This window comes from Triplophysa rosa, linkage group LG12 (genome assembly GCF_024868665.1).
Source record: "Triplophysa rosa linkage group LG12, Trosa_1v2, whole genome shotgun sequence".
In the NCBI taxonomy this organism is placed as follows: domain Eukaryota; kingdom Metazoa; phylum Chordata; class Actinopteri; order Cypriniformes; family Nemacheilidae; genus Triplophysa; species Triplophysa rosa.
The window spans coordinates 14,983,420-15,003,316 of NC_079901.1; the positions used below are offsets into that span (position 1 = coordinate 14,983,420).

General features: G+C 38.4%; 1 protein-coding gene across 1 annotated transcript in view; it reads left to right on the forward strand.

Moving 5' to 3' along the window:
* Positions 1 to 1,597: 1,597 nt before the first annotated feature.
* Positions 1,598 to 19,897, forward strand: part of slco3a1a (solute carrier organic anion transporter family member 3A1a) — a 39,183-nt gene continuing 20,883 nt past the window's right edge. Inside the window, exons 1-2 of the mRNA XM_057347642.1 lie at positions 1,598 to 1,816; positions 7,011 to 7,449. Of these exons, the coding sequence (XP_057203625.1) occupies positions 1,598 to 1,816; positions 7,011 to 7,449 (658 nt within the window). The remainder of the gene's footprint in view (positions 1,817 to 7,010; positions 7,450 to 19,897) is intronic.

Genomic DNA, 19,897 nt, shown 5'->3' on the forward strand with positions numbered 1-19,897 from the left:
TTTAAAAAACATAAATGTCATTTGAATGTATCGGTAGTGTTTTATGAGGTGTACTTTCTGTGAATGTAAAGAAAGGGGTGTAATACTGTACATTCACCATGAGTTTAAAAAGAAAGATACAGTACTTAACTTATAAGAAGACTTAATTCTTTAAAAGGAGACTGTATGCAAGAGCGACATCGTCATCCTCCTCCTCAGATGGACACAAGTCACCATCTGGTAAATTTATGTAACCGAGATAATAAAATCGCTAAAAGTTTCTCTGTACAGTAACTATGCAGCAATGTTTTCATTTAGCATGTTAATTTCTCACAACCCAATAATCTGTAACGTGTCTTTATTGGATGTTGTAATGCAAGTTGTTCATTCCTTTTTAAGAAAATTATCTTAATAGGCCATAAAATAATACCTGACAAAAAATATAAAGCACACAATGAACGCGCTTAGTAAAGACAGAATTGCTACTGTACAGGAATAAAACTTTTAGTGATTTTCTTTATTATCTGAATTACATTCATTTACCTGAGGATGAGGAGGATGCTTGGATCCACACCGTGCGTGACTTACCAACTTCAAATACCAATTACTGATATACTAACTAAATATGAAAGTAGTTTTAAGTACAAACAATAAAGATAACAGCATGCAGATCGTTCTCTAAGATTCGTTGCACTGTACTTTCTTCAGTATCGACTTTCTTGTCAGGGAGCTATCAATCAAAAACTCACTAGCCAATCAGCATAAAGCGGCCATAAGTCCTGCCTACACGTGAGATTTGTGCCAGAAAGGCGAACGAAAAATTGAGAAGCGTAAACGAAAACTCAGAAAGCGCAAATGAAAAATCTAGCAGTGAATTCAAAACTATTATTTGCAAAAACGAAACTTAGAAAAATGTTGAAAATCATGTCACATTCTTGCAACTGAGTTTATTGTTTTCATTATCAAAGTGTTTTTTTTTCTTTCTCATTGTATATTTTTGTTCGTTTTTTAAAAGTTTGCGTTCATTTTTATTGGCACAAAAGGAATCCCATACAGAATAGACTGCCATGATTCTCAGGTCTTTAAGCACAATTTTGTGCAGTAAATTACTCTAAACATTCCCGTAACAATGGAGGTCTGTCCCGCCCTGAAACCCTGGGTCAGATAGGAGATCTGGACCCTGAGGGAGATCTACAAATTATATGTTTGCTACCAACCCACCCTCTTTAAGTGTTTACAGAAAACCACAGTCCATTGTCATGGAAAGTTTAAGTATGGGTGCTGACTGTTTCCGCTCATTCTTAACAGTTTGGGAATGTTGAGGCTTCAGTCTCTCTGTGCAGTTCATTTTTCAGAAAGGCCCACTGTACATGGCTGCCTGGTAGCCATACATGTTCCAGAAACTATTACACACTTGAATGCCACGGGCTGGTTGTTCCTGACTCAGAATTTGTCTTTATATTTTATATTATGCAAACATAACTTAAAGAACAACAACCCAAGTTCAATTAGAGTCTCGAAATAATGTTCTGGTTTCATGCAGAGAGACTATAGGACAGTGAGTGTGAAAGTCAGGGTGGAGATGTTTGGCATTAGTTGACGCCGCTGGCATGCTTGAATGTATCCTGGCATTAAGGTGGCAATCTCTGAGGCAGTTCTCGAGTGGGCACTGATGTATGCTATGCAGGGAGGTCCAGCTATTCAGTCAACAGGTTTTAACTGCTTGGCACTGACTCTGGGGCAGAAAAGGGAGGCAGATGGGGGATGTGGCCTGTCCAGTGCTTTCGTCATGGTTCCAGAACTGGCAGACTGGCACGTATCTCCGAGCAGAGCCAGTGTACAGTACATAGTGTGCCAACACACACATGCACCCACTCATTCATTCAGAATGAAGAAGTATCTTAAAATTACAAAGTATTTTTTAGTACACACACACACATGCACCCACTCATTCATTCAGAATGAAGAAGTAGCTTAAATTTACAAAGTATTTTTTAGTACACACACACACATGCACCCACTCATTCATTCAGAATGAAGAAGTAGCTTAAAATTACAAAGTATTTTTTAGCATGCCACCAAAATATTACAGCATTCACAGCAATGAGGCTGAACAAGATTGTAGCTGTTTGTTTGTGTGAATCTGTTATTGCTGCGTGTAAACTCATACAGAGAAAATCTATTGGCTTTTCTGAAGCAACATACAATAGTTGAGTAAACTAGTCTAACATGCACTGACAGGCACTTTCTGTTATCTGTGTAAATCTGACCAAATCCAGTCGATTAAGCCTGTTAATCGCCACGTTTTTGGGTAGATGTAAATTTGGACCAGCTGGATGTGAGGTAAGGGATAATGTACAGGCAGCCGGTTGTTATCGCAGAAGTAAGCCCCGACAGTGTGAACAGATCTTGTATCACACTGAAGGGGCTTATTTCGCTGCTTCTACATTATCCCGCTTATTACATGGCTACTTGCCACATGATAAAAAACTGGACATGAAATGTGAATTTGAAATATTTCATTAGCTCATTTTTACCAAATGCTGACCTTCCGCGAGGAAAAGCCGTTTACTTTCGGTTTTAAGGTAAGAAACGAAATTCAAAAGTCACGAACAGGCAATTTGGTTTAATCGATTGTAAATATTATGTCATATATGTTTTTAAAAGACATATTTATATTTAAATTGTAAAAAAAAACAGTCAAAATGATTTTCTGCATCTGGGTTACCGTGTGTTATTAGTTTTGAGAGGTTGTTATAAGGAAATAATGAACCTGCAAATGTCACGACTGTTGGCAATCAGAATCGAGCATTCCAACGAGTCGTGTAATAATGTATTTTATGTAAACTAGATTTCATGCCGGTCTAGTTTGTTACAGTTCTCACTGGCACACTCCCAGCACCCTTCATTTATGGCCATTATTAAAGAAAATACTCCCTGTAGCTCAAAAATGAATATTATCTGCATATCAGCTTTGTTCTGCAACAGTCAGTGAGGAAACACTGAGAGCCTGCTGTTAAGAGTTATGCTGCTGTGCCTCTTACTGTACTGTACATGCTGCTTACAGTATGTGTGCTGTGTGAAACAGGCCTTTGAGTTACAGACAATTACATTCTTTCTCAAAAATCATTTCCAAAAATACTTCCCAATGTTCCCATGTTTTTGAATGCAAGCAAAGTTTTACTATTTAGTTATCTTTTGTGTTAAAGCTAAAAGCCTTTTTCCACGATTATCCTTCACGCTGTGAGTGCTTGAATTAAACTAATGTTAGGAAGGCTTTGGGATTAGTCAGTTTTAGGCCACATTTTAAAATATTGCTCCATTGGTGCATCGGAAATGTTTTTGTAGGTTATGGTCTCAGCATTGCTGAAATGTAGGTTTTGTTCACACACATAAACACAGGAACTCTGATGGAAAGGTAATTAAACTGAAAGGTGTGAGTCAGGACTTTGACCTTGATATGCAAATCGTGTCATTATGTGCATGAACAATACTCAGTAGTTCCTTGTAGTTTATCTAAGTCATATAACAGTAAGTGAAATGAGCTTTGCAGGTTTTATGTTACTAGCTAAAGATGAACATTCTTGTATGACTTACTTTCCTCCCTGGAACACAAAAGAAGATATTTGGAGAATGTTGGCGATCAATCAACATTGGCCCAGATTGACTTCCATTCTATCGACACAAAACACTGAGACGTTTCTCAAAATACAGTATGTCATTCTCAAAAGTGTCAGTCATTTAGGTTTTGAATGACATGAGGGTAAATAAATGATGACATAATTCTTATTTTTGAGTGAACTGTCCCTTTAAGTCAGCACTGCAGATGTGCCACAGACTAAGTCAGATTGCAGCAGGCTACAGTGACTACAGGAAATTGAGTTACAGCAAATTCAGTTATTCACTCTTGTGCAACATCATTGCCATTCATCAAGAAAGGGCTGGTGGCACTAAAACCAATTATTCACATGATGCTTTTTAATTGTTTACCAGTACTTTGCTGTGCACAATATAGTTTTGCAGCTGATGATTTGCTAAGGAGCTGCTTTTCAGTGGTGCACAATAAAATGAATCGAGAGAATCCGAAAATGTCAGATAAATCTGATTCAGGAGGCTAATGTTATAATTGTGGAATGCTATTCAAAAGGTCAGTTGACTCTGGAATCTGCGTTATTCACAAAAACACCTATAAATAATACTGGACAGACCTGTCAAGGAATGCCATCAGTTTAGAGTAGATGCCTTCCGCTTGGGAGGAATGTTGAATTTGTTTATTTATTAAAGTGGCAGTTACAGTAGGTGATTTCTCAGAAACGCAGTTGATATTTGAAATCATGATATATTTTTTGTATGGCAAACCTGAATGCTAGTTAGCATTTTAGCACATGGGTTTTCAATCAATGAGTTTTCCCCTTCTATGACATAAAACACAACAGCTATAACTAGGGATGTACCGGTTGATCGGCCATAAATAGGAACCGGACGTTTTTTGTGTCTAACGGCAACCGTTTTTTTTTTACGGAAATGCGCCCGCGGCCGCATACACAGATTACATTCGAATCAATCGCGAACATGTCATTTGTGTGGAAGTATTTAGAAATCTGTGAGCAGGTAGTGAAGATTGCAATCTGCAGTGTCTGCAAAGGACAAGTTAATCGGGGAGGGACAACAGCAAAGACATTCGGCACAACAAACCTGATCCGACATTTAAAAGTTCACCATCCGAAAGAACACGATGAATATCAAAAATCTGTTAATGATGCAAAACAGGCAAAACCTTCATCCCTCACTCAACCATCGGTACAATCACTTCAAAATGTGTTACAAATGGAAACAGCACGGATGGAAGAGACAAGAAATGCTGAAGGGAATGAAGAGCGCCAGCAGAAAAAATACCACGCAGAGCAAGCGCATTGTTGCCGATGCACGACAAAATATTGGAAGAAAATTCTGAAGTGATTCAGGATACGGGCAGCCAGCACTGGAACTGGCGCAGCTACCAAGAAGCGAACAGCCGTTGGTGTACTGGCACACAAATATGAGCCGCTTTCCTGCGTTCGCTGAAGTTGCGCGAGCATACCTGTCTGCGCCTTGCACAAGCGTGGACTGCGAACGTTTGTTTAGCTCAGCTTCTCACGTGTTGGATGAGAAACGAAACAGACTAAGTTGTGACAAAGTTGAAATGCTTCTTTTTGTGAAATAAACGTCAGTTCTGTTAAGGATGGTTATTTTTATTTTACATTAAAATTATAGCCATTTTGATTTAAAAAGCACCTGCTGTAGCACTAAACTTTATTTGATTTAACATTTTGGAATAATTTATTTATATACTTCGGTTTGATTTACTTTCACTGGCAAAGCCCTTTTTCTTTACACCAAATTTAAAAACAAAAACTGAGTGCTGATAAATAAACGTCTTTGTTCGGGTTGTTGATATTGTGTTGATTGAGTTGTCTAAATTGTTGAACTTTGCAGTTGTTGCCTTTAATTTCACATGGATACAGTTTATGTAGTTTCAACCCAATTAAAAAAAAGTTAAATGCTGATGCTAAATATCTGTACCATCTTTGGATTAAATGTCCTTATTGTGCAATTACTGCCTTTAATTTCAGAAGGTTACAGTTATTGATTTCAATAGCCAAAGCCAGTTTGGCCTGTGAAATACCAAATAAACATGTTATTTATGTATACTCTAATTTTTTTCTTGTTTGTTGCTTAATGGAAAAAAAATGGAAAATCGTATCGGAATCGGCCAGTTTGCTTGTAAAAAATCGGAATCGGCCATGAAAAATCCTGGATCGGTGCATCCCTAGCTATAACCCGCTCGTGATCTTAAAATTAAACATCTTTTGAAATCAAATAATGCAACATGGACACAGATCTCTTAAAACGTGGATGGGGATTCATTCACAGAGTAATTACTTACCAGGGAACACCTTTAGAAAAAGTTGTCGGAAGTTTGATGGTAATGACGTTGATATGGAGTGACTGTAGTGTAGTCTGTTTATAGCCTCTTGTTAGCTTTTTACTTCTGGCGATTTTTATTATATAGGCTCCAAAAATAGCAAATATTGTGTTGATCTGTAAAGATTATCTTCATAGACAAAACACGTAAACATAAACCTTTGTTAATCACAGATCTTACTTTTTGCGATATTTCAAGTCTACAGGAAAATGCATAGGCTTTTGGTCGAGAGAACCACTGCGACGCTAACTTCCGGGTTGACCTACAAAAATAGGCCATCTCTGCGATATTCTATTCTTCGCCCTCAAAATAATGCTTGCTCACTGTCTCCTTCCCATCATGAATGTTTACGCCCCCTGTTGCTAATTGGCTACATGAGTGTTTGTGTTGTGATGTTGTGTTCATCAGTTCGATGTTTATTCTCCTATTTACACAGCCATGATTATGTACAAACACAACCACAATCTCTTCAGCACACACACACACACAACATAGACATCTTGCAAATATTCACAAAACTGTTTACTGGGTGTTGATTTCAGTTTTTAAAAGTCTTTCTAAGAAATTACTCCACCTTTCATTTTTCAACTTGCAGTAAAAACACAGAAACCTGCAGAGAGAGAGAAATTGAAACAGTTATCTGTACAGAGTGAAATAATATTATCTTGCCCATCAAACCCAAATGATATCTGCAGTCAAATTAATTTCTAGTGCGGTGTGCAGAGATTTGCAGCATAAGAGAAAGACTCTTTTCATAGTTATGCCATATTCGTCTGGATCCTGTTTCCAAGAATGATCCATTAAATGCTTGTGAGTGCTCTTTAAGGCTTTATTTCTTTTCACAGGCTCTATTTCTGCCATAAGCCCTAATAATGACTGTGATAAAATACATGCTGAGGGTTTCACCTATTAAAAGATTTGTGAAAATAATTGTTGTACCGTGGTTCATTATTTGATTTAATGTTATTTCGTTGTAGTTGAAATTGGGGTTTAATATTTTAATCGAACATGTTTCGGGTAGCACCTGGTGGTAAAGACATTAATCCGTGTTTTGTTTCTTTCTTAGGTAAGTGTGCTGACCACACTGGAGCGCCGTTTCAATCTTCAGAGCGCTGATGTGGGCGTCATTGCCAGCAGCTTTGAGATTGGCAACCTGGCCTTCATTTTATTCGTAAGTTATTTCGGTGCCAAAGCCCACCGTCCTCGATTAATTGGCTGCGGGGGCATCATCATGGCCCTGGGAGCGCTGCTGTCTGCATTACCGGAGTTCCTCGCCAGTCAATACAAGATCATAGACTCCTGGAGCAAAGATCTGGGGCGAGATGTGTGTTCTAATACCTCCAAAGTAGACGAACTGTGTGGGAATAGAGCCAACACCAACATGATGTACCTGCTTCTGATCGGCGCACAGGTCCTGCTGGGAATCGGGGCCACACCCGTGCAGCCTTTGGGTGTGTCCTACATAGACGATCACGTACGAAAGAAAGACTCGTCTCTCTATATAGGTACGTGTGTTTTATGTTCTGTGGTTTATGGGCTGAGGTTTAGCACGCTTTTTGGGTTATACACCTAAAGGCATCGTTTCTCAAGAGTAAATTGGCATTCAATTATTAAAAAAAGCCTATGTCTACTGCCGCTCCTCTAGGGCCTAATAAGTTAAAAGTAGATTATTATGATTTATTGTGGTTTCAGGCCTTCCGATCGTAAGCCAAAAACCACTGATGTGAACTGCAAACAAGAAATGGGTGGGGTGTTATGTGCTGGAAAGCAGCGTGTGTGCTAAACCACAGGGTCAATTAGGGGAAAAAGATTGTGTGCATGATGTGTGTGTGTGTTGTTTCAAATTGTCTGTGAACACAATCCTCACAGTGTATTCAGCAGGTGAGCAGCGCTGGAAGGGTTTAACATAATCACTATTATTTGTTTGTGGGGGGAAGAAGGCCATGAAAAAAGTTTATAACAATGACGGCATCTGCAGGAACAGTAGACAGTGGGTTTGGGAGGTTTGTAGCAAATAGTGTTTGGACTGAATTTGGGTTTTGACAGTGTGCACGCTGGTCAGCATAATGTCATATGGGTGGGTCATATAGACAATAAATAGATGACGACCAGGGAATTGGAGTGGGGGTAATAGAGAATGTAAGTTACAGCTTCTGCAGGTGGGAAGGGGTCATTTATTTGGAGGAAGTTTCTACATTTTAGCGTATGGAACAGCTGTTTGCTCCTCACTATGCTAGATATCTGTTATTTTCTCTCATTGGTAGCACTTTACAATTTTTTATTTGTTAACATTAGTAAATGCATTAACTAACATGAACTAACAATTAGTATACTGTAGGCCTAGTTTTTCAGCATTTATTAATTTTTGGTAATGTTTTGGTATGTCACTGTTGTTCATGGTGCGTTAACTAATGTTAACAGTTACAATGTTTGATTTAAAAAAAAGTATTAATAAATGCTGAAATGAACATGAACTAATATTAAGTAATGCTGTAAAAGTATTGTTCATTGTTAGTTCACGTCAATTAATGCATTAAATAATTGTTAACAAATACAACCTTTCGGTTGTGTTTCCCTTTCATTTCAAAAGAATTGTTTTTATAGTCAATATTTTGTTAGTCTGATGCAAGACAGAACATGACTTTAGATGTATAACGTGTGTGACTGCAGCTCACTTTGATGATTTTGCCGTTGCTATGGTGACAAGATGATGATGTTATGAGTTAATTGGATAGATCAGACTTGCATATAGCCTTTGTATTCATATTCACCGATAACAAAAACCGTATCTCAGACACAGGCAGCAAGTCTTATCAAAGCGCAGAGATTTCCAAGTCTCAAAGAAGGTCGGCCGTGGTTGATCTCACATGCATATATCTTTGTGATAAAGGAGAGAAGATAAGTGTTTTAAAGGAAATAATGCCCTGTTTAATGCTTTGATGCTCCATATTCCGGATTGAGCAGGCAGGTGAAGGTGATGTGACATCTGTGCATCTTACATTCTTTTTGTCTAATATTAATAAAGTACATTGAAAATTTCTGATTGAACTGATAAGTATACCTTCTGCATTCTACATTCTTTTTTCAATGTTTTAAATGTTTGTTTTCAGTCTATGCCAGATCCTTTCTATTCCCTTTTTTTGCTTCTTTTGCTTGAAGTTATTTGTGTTCCTGCAACTGTAACCAACCAGCGTTTCCAAAAGCTTTTGAGCAAGCAAGGGCTTGGAGATTTGGTAGGTAGGAAACGGACACACACTGATTTATAGTTTGCAGGCTCAGAGGGAGATTTTGAGCTGTGCTTCATAGATAAGCTGCACGGCAGAGTTTGAGGGCAAACAAACGTTGTTTCGTTCGAGAACAATGTGGTATTGAGTGGAGGCTGCACTCAGCTGATCGTCTAAATCCCTGTGCTGCAGGCATGGCATGTGCTACATGAATTGGCCAGATTGTTCAGACATCTCAGAGTGCTGGTAATATATTCTCAATTTGCTCATAACAACACAACAACAGAGGTTGAGTAGTTGTTTTGTTCTAGAATGTTTGGTGTCATTTGCAATGCACAAACACAAGCTAAATGTTGCATTTAAATGCATTAGATAGTGAACTAAATGTAAGCAAGTGCATTTCCAGGGTAAGATGCATTGAAGCTGGGAATTTTGGTGTGTTATTTTGACACTTATGGTTGGTGTTATGACGTTTGTTTGAAAGTCTTTTGCTTGTTGAGTTATAGTGTTAGGTCAAAAATAATTTTATATTTTTGCCGTTCTTTTCATTCAGAGCTCTGGACTAGCTGCAGGCACTATATCAGATATAGAGAATATATTTGTGTCCATTTTGTTGCATAGCATTTAGGCCATACAGTTTTAATAACATACAGCATTTTAATAACCTTTAATAATCTTTAATTTTAATTCAATTTAACCTAAAACAAAAATGGCCTTTGTTTTTTTGTTAAATTTTTGCATGTGTTATCTCATATGTTTTAAATAATTCAGCTAAATAATTCATTACAGTGTTACTAATGCATAAAAATAAAAAAATTATATACAGTATTCTTAATCCGTTTATTTGTGAAATAAACAGAGGACGTCACTAGAATTAGCATGTTTTTTACAGTGTTTTACTTTATGCATTTTAAGCTACAATAGCGTTTTGGTTCACTGTTTCCACCTCCTGACAGACTGGTGACAAACAGGAAAACTTTAATAGGTTTTAATGCCCCTGTGGTTCAAGTCATACAGGCATATTAATAGTCTTTATTGCCCCTTACCATTTATTGGCTTGAACAGACTACATCTTTGTGCCTTTTATTGCCCATCAGCATATGGCATCCAGGTCAGTTTAAATCCACAGTGATGTTCTTATCTGTTGTGTTTTGGCCTAAGCATCTCATTGCACTCACATGTTCACTGCATTCAGCGTAAACAGTCTTCTCTTGTGAAACAAGCTGAGCGATCTTTTTTATTTAAATTGCACATCATTAGATTCAGTGTTTTATGGTAAGATGCTTTCAAAGAAATCTGCAAAGAAAGGAACATGCATGAATGATGAGATAAACACCTTCATAGTCATTCATTCATTCATACACCCAGCAAAATCTTTGTTAGAATAAGTGTTTTGCTGCTGAAATCTGATAAGAACACTAAATGAAGGTTTTATTCACTCTTTTAGAGAAATATGCTAATGTTGAATGACATCACCACCACCTGTTGGTCATAGCAACAGATGAGAGAGTATTACACACTAAACTGTGATGCAGATTGCTTTGAGCAACAAGACTGGCAACAAGATGAATGCAGTTGTTGTCTTATATTAGCTTTTAATTAGGGCCAGATTGTATAATGTTTACAGTATGTAACGTCTTTGCATATACACAACTAACAAAGCTATGACTGCCTACTATTTTATATGTTTTAGGATATGAAAGTAGTTAGATATGTGACATAAACAAGCACTGAATGTACAGTATACAGTACATGCTTAACATACTTGTTCATATGAGACTATTACATGAATGAACTGAGACCTTTCAGAGGAGGATTTCTGTAGGAGTGTAGACGTAATTACAGAAAAAGGCTGGAATGCCAGCCAGCCAGTCGGCCAGCTATGAAGTGGGTCTGAACGGGCTCGGCAGCACATGCATACCACACAGCCTAATGAAAAACAACTCCCACATGGTGAGTCTGGCTTTTCCTGCTTCCTTACAGTAAGACTCCCAAAAACCTCTATGCTGTGCCAGGGCAATTTTCAACAGGAAACACACAGATTTACTCTATTAGATCACTTTTAGCAAGCAATAGACGTCTTTTTAGCTGATGAATATATTTGTTTTGAATTTTTGACTTTTGGTCCTATAATGTGTGTATTTTCCTGACCTTGAAATACCTTCTCTTAGGACTGGGCTGGGTTTTCTTTTCCATGTATACCGTGGTATGTAAATAAGTGGGCTTGTCTAGCTCATGCTGCACGAGTCAAAGAAACACGGAGATGGTAAACACAGATCAAGAAGACCACAAATGCATCCCAAGCAAGATGAGAGGTTTATTATTAAAAGAGGTGTGACATCTGTGGCGTGGACATGGTTTAGATTTCTGTATATTGCGATGAAATAAAATAACTCATAGCATGAGACAGATTTTTGTTCATATTGGCCACCCCTACTCCTCTCAGGAGCAACACTGGTTTAACCAATAATGTGAGTTTGAGATGGAACTATCTGTATGGCCTAACATTGGAAGACAGTTTGCAGTTATATTAATCTGCCTTTAAACCAGAACTGCAGATAAACAAAACTTTATTTGATTAATCTTGTTTTTGTTTTGGGGCATTTGTTATGAGCTGAAACAAACACAGTTAGGGTCCCGGACTCAAAACAGACAATGTTCCCAGAGCTTCTGTGACCTTTCGGTGGCCATTTATAATTTTGGGTCTTCCCACAGGGCCTTGACTTCAAAAATACACATCACGTACATGCAGGGAACAGGTTATTGCCATGACACAGGACTGCTTCAACCCCGAACTGGCTGTCCATGCTTTATGAGCTTTTTACAGTAACATGATCCCAGTAAGTTGACTTAGGTGATTGGATTCATGTAGACTAGTGAGTGGACAGCAGCTGCAGAGAGAGAGAGAGAGAGCTTATTCAAACACATTAGCCTGCACATGTTTGAATACAAGCTGACTGGTGATAAAGCAACAGATCAAATCAATAAGTGCACCCATAGAATTATCTAGAGAGATGTGAACTATACGTTAAAGAGTCGAATGAACAAATGTATTTTTTGCTTACAAGAAACTCATAAAAGATAAAATACGCCCAATAAACCAGCACAGACTGTAGCTACATGTACACCCCTGGCAAACGTTGCAAAGAAAGCCTTGTTTGTTTGAAGTCTGAGCAAGCAGTTCTGGGAAGTCTTAACCCAGACCTGCTCTGGGCCTCATCACACTGCCCAAGCCAAAGAAGATATGACAGATAAGTGGAGGATGCAGGAAGGAGAGGCAAAGTTTATTCTGCTGTAGGATTAGATGCTGGACAGTGCCAACCCATTACAGTGCAATCCTTGTGTTTATGTGAAAGTCCAGGTAAAGAGAATTCTGATAATTGTTTCTTAACTAATTCTAGAATTTAGAAATGTATTGCTGGAACACATTTCAAAGACTCAGACATATGTAGTACTGAATTGTGGAGTTAAACCGTTGAACATGTTTTCACCAATTGTCTGTTCAGGATTGTTTGGGCAGGGCTAAAACGGTGGATCGACGACAGAATGGAGCGTCCGAGCATGCATGGCCCCTCCCCTATCACTAGAGTGCCTAGCATCAGGCATCTGCTCAATCACGAGCTCGGGGTTGCAAGCTCTCATGCTTTCTGGCTCTCTGACGCTCTCACTCTGCCCAACTAAATAACAAGCAGACGGTAACGCAGACGTGAATGGACGGAGGGGAATAGCGTGAACAGAAGAAGGATCACTGCGCGTGATCGTGGCATGCTTCAGTGATTATTTATTGATAAATATTGCGCGAATTGACAGCGATGCGAGTGGGCGTGGCTGCAGCGCAAACAGCGGACACGCCCCCAGCGTTTGAGAGCAGAGAGTCCTGCTTATTTTTCCAAGATTTTGATAACTTATTTTATTTACTTGGATTCAAATTTGGCTATAGGTGGTTTATAACATATTTTTCTGTTGTGTGACAAACTCAGAACTCATATTTTAATATCACTTTACACGGACTTGAACATGTATTGACCTTGTTTTTGTTGTTGGTTTGTCGTTAAAACAGTCATCACTTTACTTCACATTTATTATGAAGACCCCATATATGGAATTGGAGTGTTATAGGGTTTAGTTCATGTGTGTTTGTTATGAGATCATCACGTTGAGAGATTGAACCTTTAGCCGATATATGACTCATTTTACACTACACAGATTCTCCAGAAAGATAATGTCCCTCCCTCTAACAACGCTTGCAACCGTCTAGCTTTTATCAGGTCGCTGTTCACAGCTTTGATGTCAAATATACCGTACTGGATTTTGGATCCCTTAATATGATTAAACACATGAAAAAAATAGTCGAACGTTACTTAAAAATTCGTCAAACAACTACTTTAAAAGTGCTTCATAACAATGTATGCTAAATATACTGTATGTGTGCTAATAATTAACAACCAATCAAACAATCTTTGTCAGGCATTTTGTGTTCTCACACTAGCAACATTATCTGAAGCCACTAAAAACCTCAAATGCATCCTTAATAGAAACAACATCATTGCTGCTGAAATGTTTTGACTTCACCCCCTGCCGGCAGCCAGAATTGCTCATAAGCTACTTAAACTCTGCACATGTAATGTCATCTTGAAGGATTAGATTCTAAATGGGTTTTTCCATCTTGTCGATAAGCTCTGTGCCAAGACCGCGCCTTACCAACTCCTCTTTAATTTGAGAACAAGTTGTCATCTCTTCGCTGCAGAGGTGAAATAAAAGACTAGTCTTTGTAATCTATTGTATGTCTATTGTCATTATTTTGCTGGATAAATATAACAAACCATCTCTTCAAGTCTCAAGGGTTCTTCTATTTTAATTTTTTGATAACTGGTAGGTGGCATGCAGATATAGATACTAGCATACCACTTACAGTTATCACAGACAAAAATGAAATTCTTGTGAAGTTGATGTGTGCTACTTAAAAAGAGAAGCTAATCGTGTGGGCAGAAAGTAGAACTAAAATGATTATGTTGATGAGAAAGCTCATCCAATCTTACAGGAGTGTGAGTGTGATGAACAAAGTGTGGAATAAGAAAGACAACTTGTTAATGATTAGCATTAAGAGTGCATGTAAATGAAGCTGAGCAACATCATTTGATTTCTGCCATCGTTCATTTTCTTAATCCTATCATTGACCAATCCTGCCTGCCGATCAGACTAAACAAATCCAAGGTAATAAAGAGCTACTTTCCCTACCAAACTACAGTATCTGCATAATCAACATTTGCATACCTTCATGAACCATCTCATTTTTGATGCCCATGTCTGCAAAAGTAATGGCAAATATTATAAATGGAAACAGGATGACTGAAACGGATCATTCCTGCCCTAACTCACGCCATTGAGTCAATGTTTCTGTGTTGTGTTAGTTGGGATGCGTAAACAAACAGAGCAATGTTTTGATAGTGCCACAGTGTTTACAGGTTTGGGAAATGGAAACGAAATGAGAAACATGGCTCGGTAAACTACAATTATTGTTTAGATGTTTTACAAAATGTAAAATGCGCCTGATTTGAAAGTCGCTTTGGATAAAACCGTCTGCTAAATGAATGAATGTAAAAATGAAAATGCAGGAGCGACATTTAAATACCACGTTAAAGGGATAGTTCAACTAAAAATGAAAATGATGTCATTTACTCACCCTCTTGTCATTGCAGACCTGTATGACTTTCTTTCTTCTGCAAAACACAAAGGAAGATATTTTGAAGAATGTTGGGAACCGAGCAAGCACTGTACCCATTTACTTCTATTGTATGGACACAAAACCAATGCAAGTCAATGGGTAAATCCATTGTTCGGTTACCAACAATCTTCAATATATCTTCTTTTGTGTTTTGCAGAAGAAAGAAAGCCATCCAGGTTTGAAATGACACGAGGGTGCATAAATGAAGACAAAATTTTCATTTTTGGGTGAACTACCCCTTTATAATAGAAAAAAGTGTCCCTTTTTAAACACTAATAACAAATGTGAATCGGTTTGCCTAAAAAGTCAGTTTGTGCTTTCTTTTTTCTGATTTAAATACTATTGTAACTGCAAATTTAGTGGCCAAATTCTTCTTGAGTGGAAAACTGTACAGTATGTAAGACTTTAGGGTCATGCATTGCATATTTGTTACTGAGTTTATAAAATGCTTTGCCTAAATTTCAGATGTGCACCTTTACCAGCTGAGCTCCATTGCCTTAGATAGTTCATCATGATGACGTGGCATTTTGGAAAGCCCAAACTGGTTGTTTTAAGCAAGATGGCTCTGAATATCAAGAGTCCAGAAAACCCTCGGAATCAAATGCCTGCCTCTATGTTGCTTCAGAATGGTCAGAGCGCAGGAGTGAGAACCGGCCTGATGTTGCTGATGGTGATCCTGAAGTCACATCATCTCCCACTCATTCAGCAATCCATGTGACCCTGATAGCCCGTCACTGTGAAATCTGGGTCTGTCTCTGCTGATTACAAAGCAGATTTTTTTCTTTTTTTAATTGCTGGTGGTAAGGGGGGGGGGGTGTTGGCATTATAAAATACAACACAGAGCGTTGTGTGACTCAGCCATCAGACTGAGATGTTCATAGCATCAGTGTAAGGATTAGATATCATTAAGGGTAAAGCAGCAACCTGTATTTTTCTCCTCCAGACATGCGTTGCTGAGAAACAGCATTGTTAGTAGTATTGTTAAAGAAAATAAACAGAATGGTGCTGGCTTAGGTTTCAAATCACAACCTGCTGTTTATCAAGTGTGAATGACAGCCATAATGCCGACCATGAATAAAGTTGCTCCCTTGTTTAGCAAATGGCATGTTGCATGTTTAGATCACACCAACTGTCAGGAAGTTCACGTCAGTTCCCCAGCTCATACTTGCCACATCTTGTCTATTTACCTCTTCTTTCCGGTTGCGGTACAATTAGCGCTTAATTACGGAATAGCGGACATGCTTTGCCGTAAGGGACACATGGTCTGGTTCCTCTCTGAATGCAGTTTGTGAGTAACAGGAGACCCGCTGTTGGCGCCGTTGAGCTGGTAATTAGGCCGAGGCACCTGCTGAAGAAGAGCCGACCAGCTGTAGTCAATACTGCCACCCCCTTCTTCCATTGCAGCTGGTGCTTCACACCAATAGAGCCGTGGAGAGTTCTGGCCTGTGGCTTCTTTACGCCTGCTGCCCGCTTATCTGTTCTGAGGGCTTTTTGTGTTGCTGGGCTCTGGCCCAAGGGAAACATCTGACACAACAGCCAAAGTACATCAGGCTGGTTAGGCAAGCGAGGTTTCTGTATTTGTCGTTTTCGCTACATTTTCATCTCTTGTTATTTTGTGCTCTCTATCTTTTTGACCTTGTGGTGCCATTTAGGTAAGGCAAACATTGCAGATCTGTTTACAAACATGCCAGCTTTGTTTTTGCAGATTCATTGTGTTAAAAAACTGCAGCAATGCGAGACTGCCACAAGCTATTATTACACAACGAACTGCTATCTGAACTGCGCAAAGAAAATGCAATGATGCTGAAGATGCAGTGAAAATAATCTTTTGACACCAGGATTTTTATTAACTTCACATGGAGGCAGGAAGCAGTTCTGTCAAGTTATGCTTAACAGTCATCAGATTAAACTACAAGCCCCTGCAAGTTAATGTTATAACTACATTACCATTCTGCATCTTAATCCATACATCGCAAATGCTATGTATTGTATGCATGCACAAAGACTTAATTGTAATGTATTTATTAATGTTGTGTCAGTAGCCGCCTTTCCACTATCGAGCCAGAAGTGGGAGTGGGAGTGCTAGTGCGTGCTAGGGCCAGTCCCGTTTCCACAGTCAATTACGGGGTTTGATCGTGCCTCGCCGGGGCTTACTCGGGGCAAACGGCCAGGTTTTTTTTTGGCCCGACAAAAACCTTGGGCCAAAGCGAGCCAGCTGGGGCTTGAGGAGTGGTTAAGGTGAAAGGTGGAGATCATCTGAGTCAGAGTAACCGTGACAGCGCGTTTTACTTTATAAAGACGAACAAATAACTGCATATTAAACTCTAAATAGAGAACTGCAAGCATTGATGTAAACTTAATATGCAAAAAATAAATACTTTGCTATTATCTTAGAGGCTAGTGGGCCATTATAAATAGTGAAAATTATTACAAAGATTTAAGGACTTAATAAAAAACGTAATTGTTAATGGTCACATACTCTGTAATGACTGTCTGATAAGGGCCGTTCACATTATAACTATAATGATAACTTGAACTATATTTGGGTCCACACCAGTGCACGATAACGATAAGGTTATGTTTATTTTAAAGTCCCAGTGAAATAAAAAATTGCAATTCTTATTTTTTCATGAACTATTGCAGCGTTTATAGTAAATAGCTTATCAATGTGGGTCATTTTCTTTTTAAAATTCATGTACCCTCATAATGCACTTCTGCCCCAAAATGACTATCCATCTCAAATTACGTAAATTAGACTGCTTGGCCGGAGCATCCATTAACTCCTCCCCCTTCAACTGTCAGTCTGCTGCCAGTTTCATTTCAAAATGCAACAGCCGTTTTTATACATCCAATCAATTCGCAGTGAAAAACGCAAGCCACGCCAACTAATTTTCTCTTTTGAAATTCCTTTTCACTCAGAAATGTGTCAGAACACGAAAGTAACAACTATCACAACTTCCGGTTCATGGGGACTTTAATGCTGGATGCTCTCTCTGAAGGATGATGGTGTGCTTGTGTCTAGAATGTAAAGCATATACTATATCTTGTCAGCTTGCTCAGATTTATATAATCGTTAAATATATAATATCCTGCTGTTAACACACCGCTTTCTGACCTCTACAGACTTTAATTCTGACATAAAACCCACGTTGCGATCATCAATAGTCAAACATTATCTGCCAAAAACTGTCTGACAGTATGATATATCGTTCATTAGCTAGAAAAATATTGTTATAATATTGTTTAATGTAACAGCAATTGGATTAAACAACCGAGTGTAGGTCACAAAACAAAGGTACACCGAAACCTTATTTCAAATTATTTATTTGTAGATATATCTTACAAGTGTTGTTGCTGCACGATCGCGCTCTTATATAAGCTTTTTGCATAAACACCGCGGAACCTCCGTCGTCTTATTTGCTGCCTCGTCTTTCACCAAGCCTCTCAGTGATCAGTCTTCTCTGTGTAATCACATTAGTTGTATGTTCTTCAAATGTACCCTGTTTATTTTTTTATTAAAAAAAATCTTCCATAAAGCACAAAGACTATTGTGTAATAAAGGAATAATTTGGAGACTTTGTTCATTTTTCACAAAGCGTTAGTGGCTCTTACCATGCATGCTGTTCTTGAAAGACCCCATTCCTCAAGTATAATTGCTGTTACTATTGTATTGCAGTCTGTATTTCCAGCAGCGATATAGACTGGGTGCACTGAAGTGCATTAAAAAAACATCAGTGCTGTTTCATACAGAGATTTGAAGTCGCAACCTAACAAGAGGTTTATATCATGTAAGACCTGATTAAATTCTCCAGTTTTTGGTAAATATTTCCAGGTTCCAGGTCAGGCATGTAAGTCTTGTAAGAAATCTTGTAAGATGTATCTTGGAGTGTTTATATGTATAATGTGGTGCAACATGTGCATGCAGTTTTTGGCTTTTTGCCTTATAATTGGCTCAGGAAACAGGTTTGTTAGTGACAGCCACTTGGCCTGAAGGTTGATAGGTGCTGGGGTGATCTTCCTGTTATGAGTTAGTGCTGGGCGGTATGACCATAAATTGGTATACCGGTATTTTCCAGATTTATACCGGTTTCCCTGTATGTGGCGGTATTTCGTAAACCACATTTTCTACTGATTGAGAGAGGAAATACTGCAGTTGATTTACTTAAAATGCACTTTTATACTATCATGGTGAGTGAATATAGTATTATACAGGTTTGTAAAGAGGTGGCACTCATGATGAAGTGAAGGAATCGGGATGCATGACAGTTGCAGTCAAAATACAGAACCTTTTAAGGCCGTGTTCATACTTGACTTCTTTTGATGCTGCCAGCGTTTGTTTTACATTATAATCCTATATAATCTGCTCAGAGCGCCTTTTTAAGAAAACGCCCTACGTCAAGCATCTTTTCTGACAGCTGACCAATGACAAGCGAGTAGCGAGACCTGTCGTTTCCATAACAACATGCGAGGAAGGTCGAGCAGGATCCTTCTCTAAAAAATAAAATGCCGACCGAAGCGCTGCTTTGAACATATTTTTATATGAATTAAAGTTTATTTTTCACCTTTAATAGCTTAATTAATTGCATTTCTAGCGAGAAATTAGTACTGTAGTTTTAAAATATGTGGTTGGTTTTTGCAAAGACGGTCTCTGTTTATAATTCAAATAGACTTCCGTTACTCTGCCTAGATGAATCCCGTGTGCTGAGCTGCCTTCATGCACAAACGCTGCCAGCTTTTCTTTTTACTAAAAAAGCGCTCTTATCAACTTTTTCTTGTCAAAAAAGACGTCAAGTGTGTTCATGGCCTTATTGTGCAAATTTCTAGTGCAAACTTGTAACTACAGAATGTAAACAATCCCCTTCCTTTATAATAACTGCAAAGTTTAGACTTCTTTAACAACTGACTAGCATGCAAAGGTAACTTGCATACATCATATTTAAGCAAATAAATAGAGAACAGGGCTTGAAATAAAAAAATGTTCCTTGTTGTTAGGAGCACCCACCC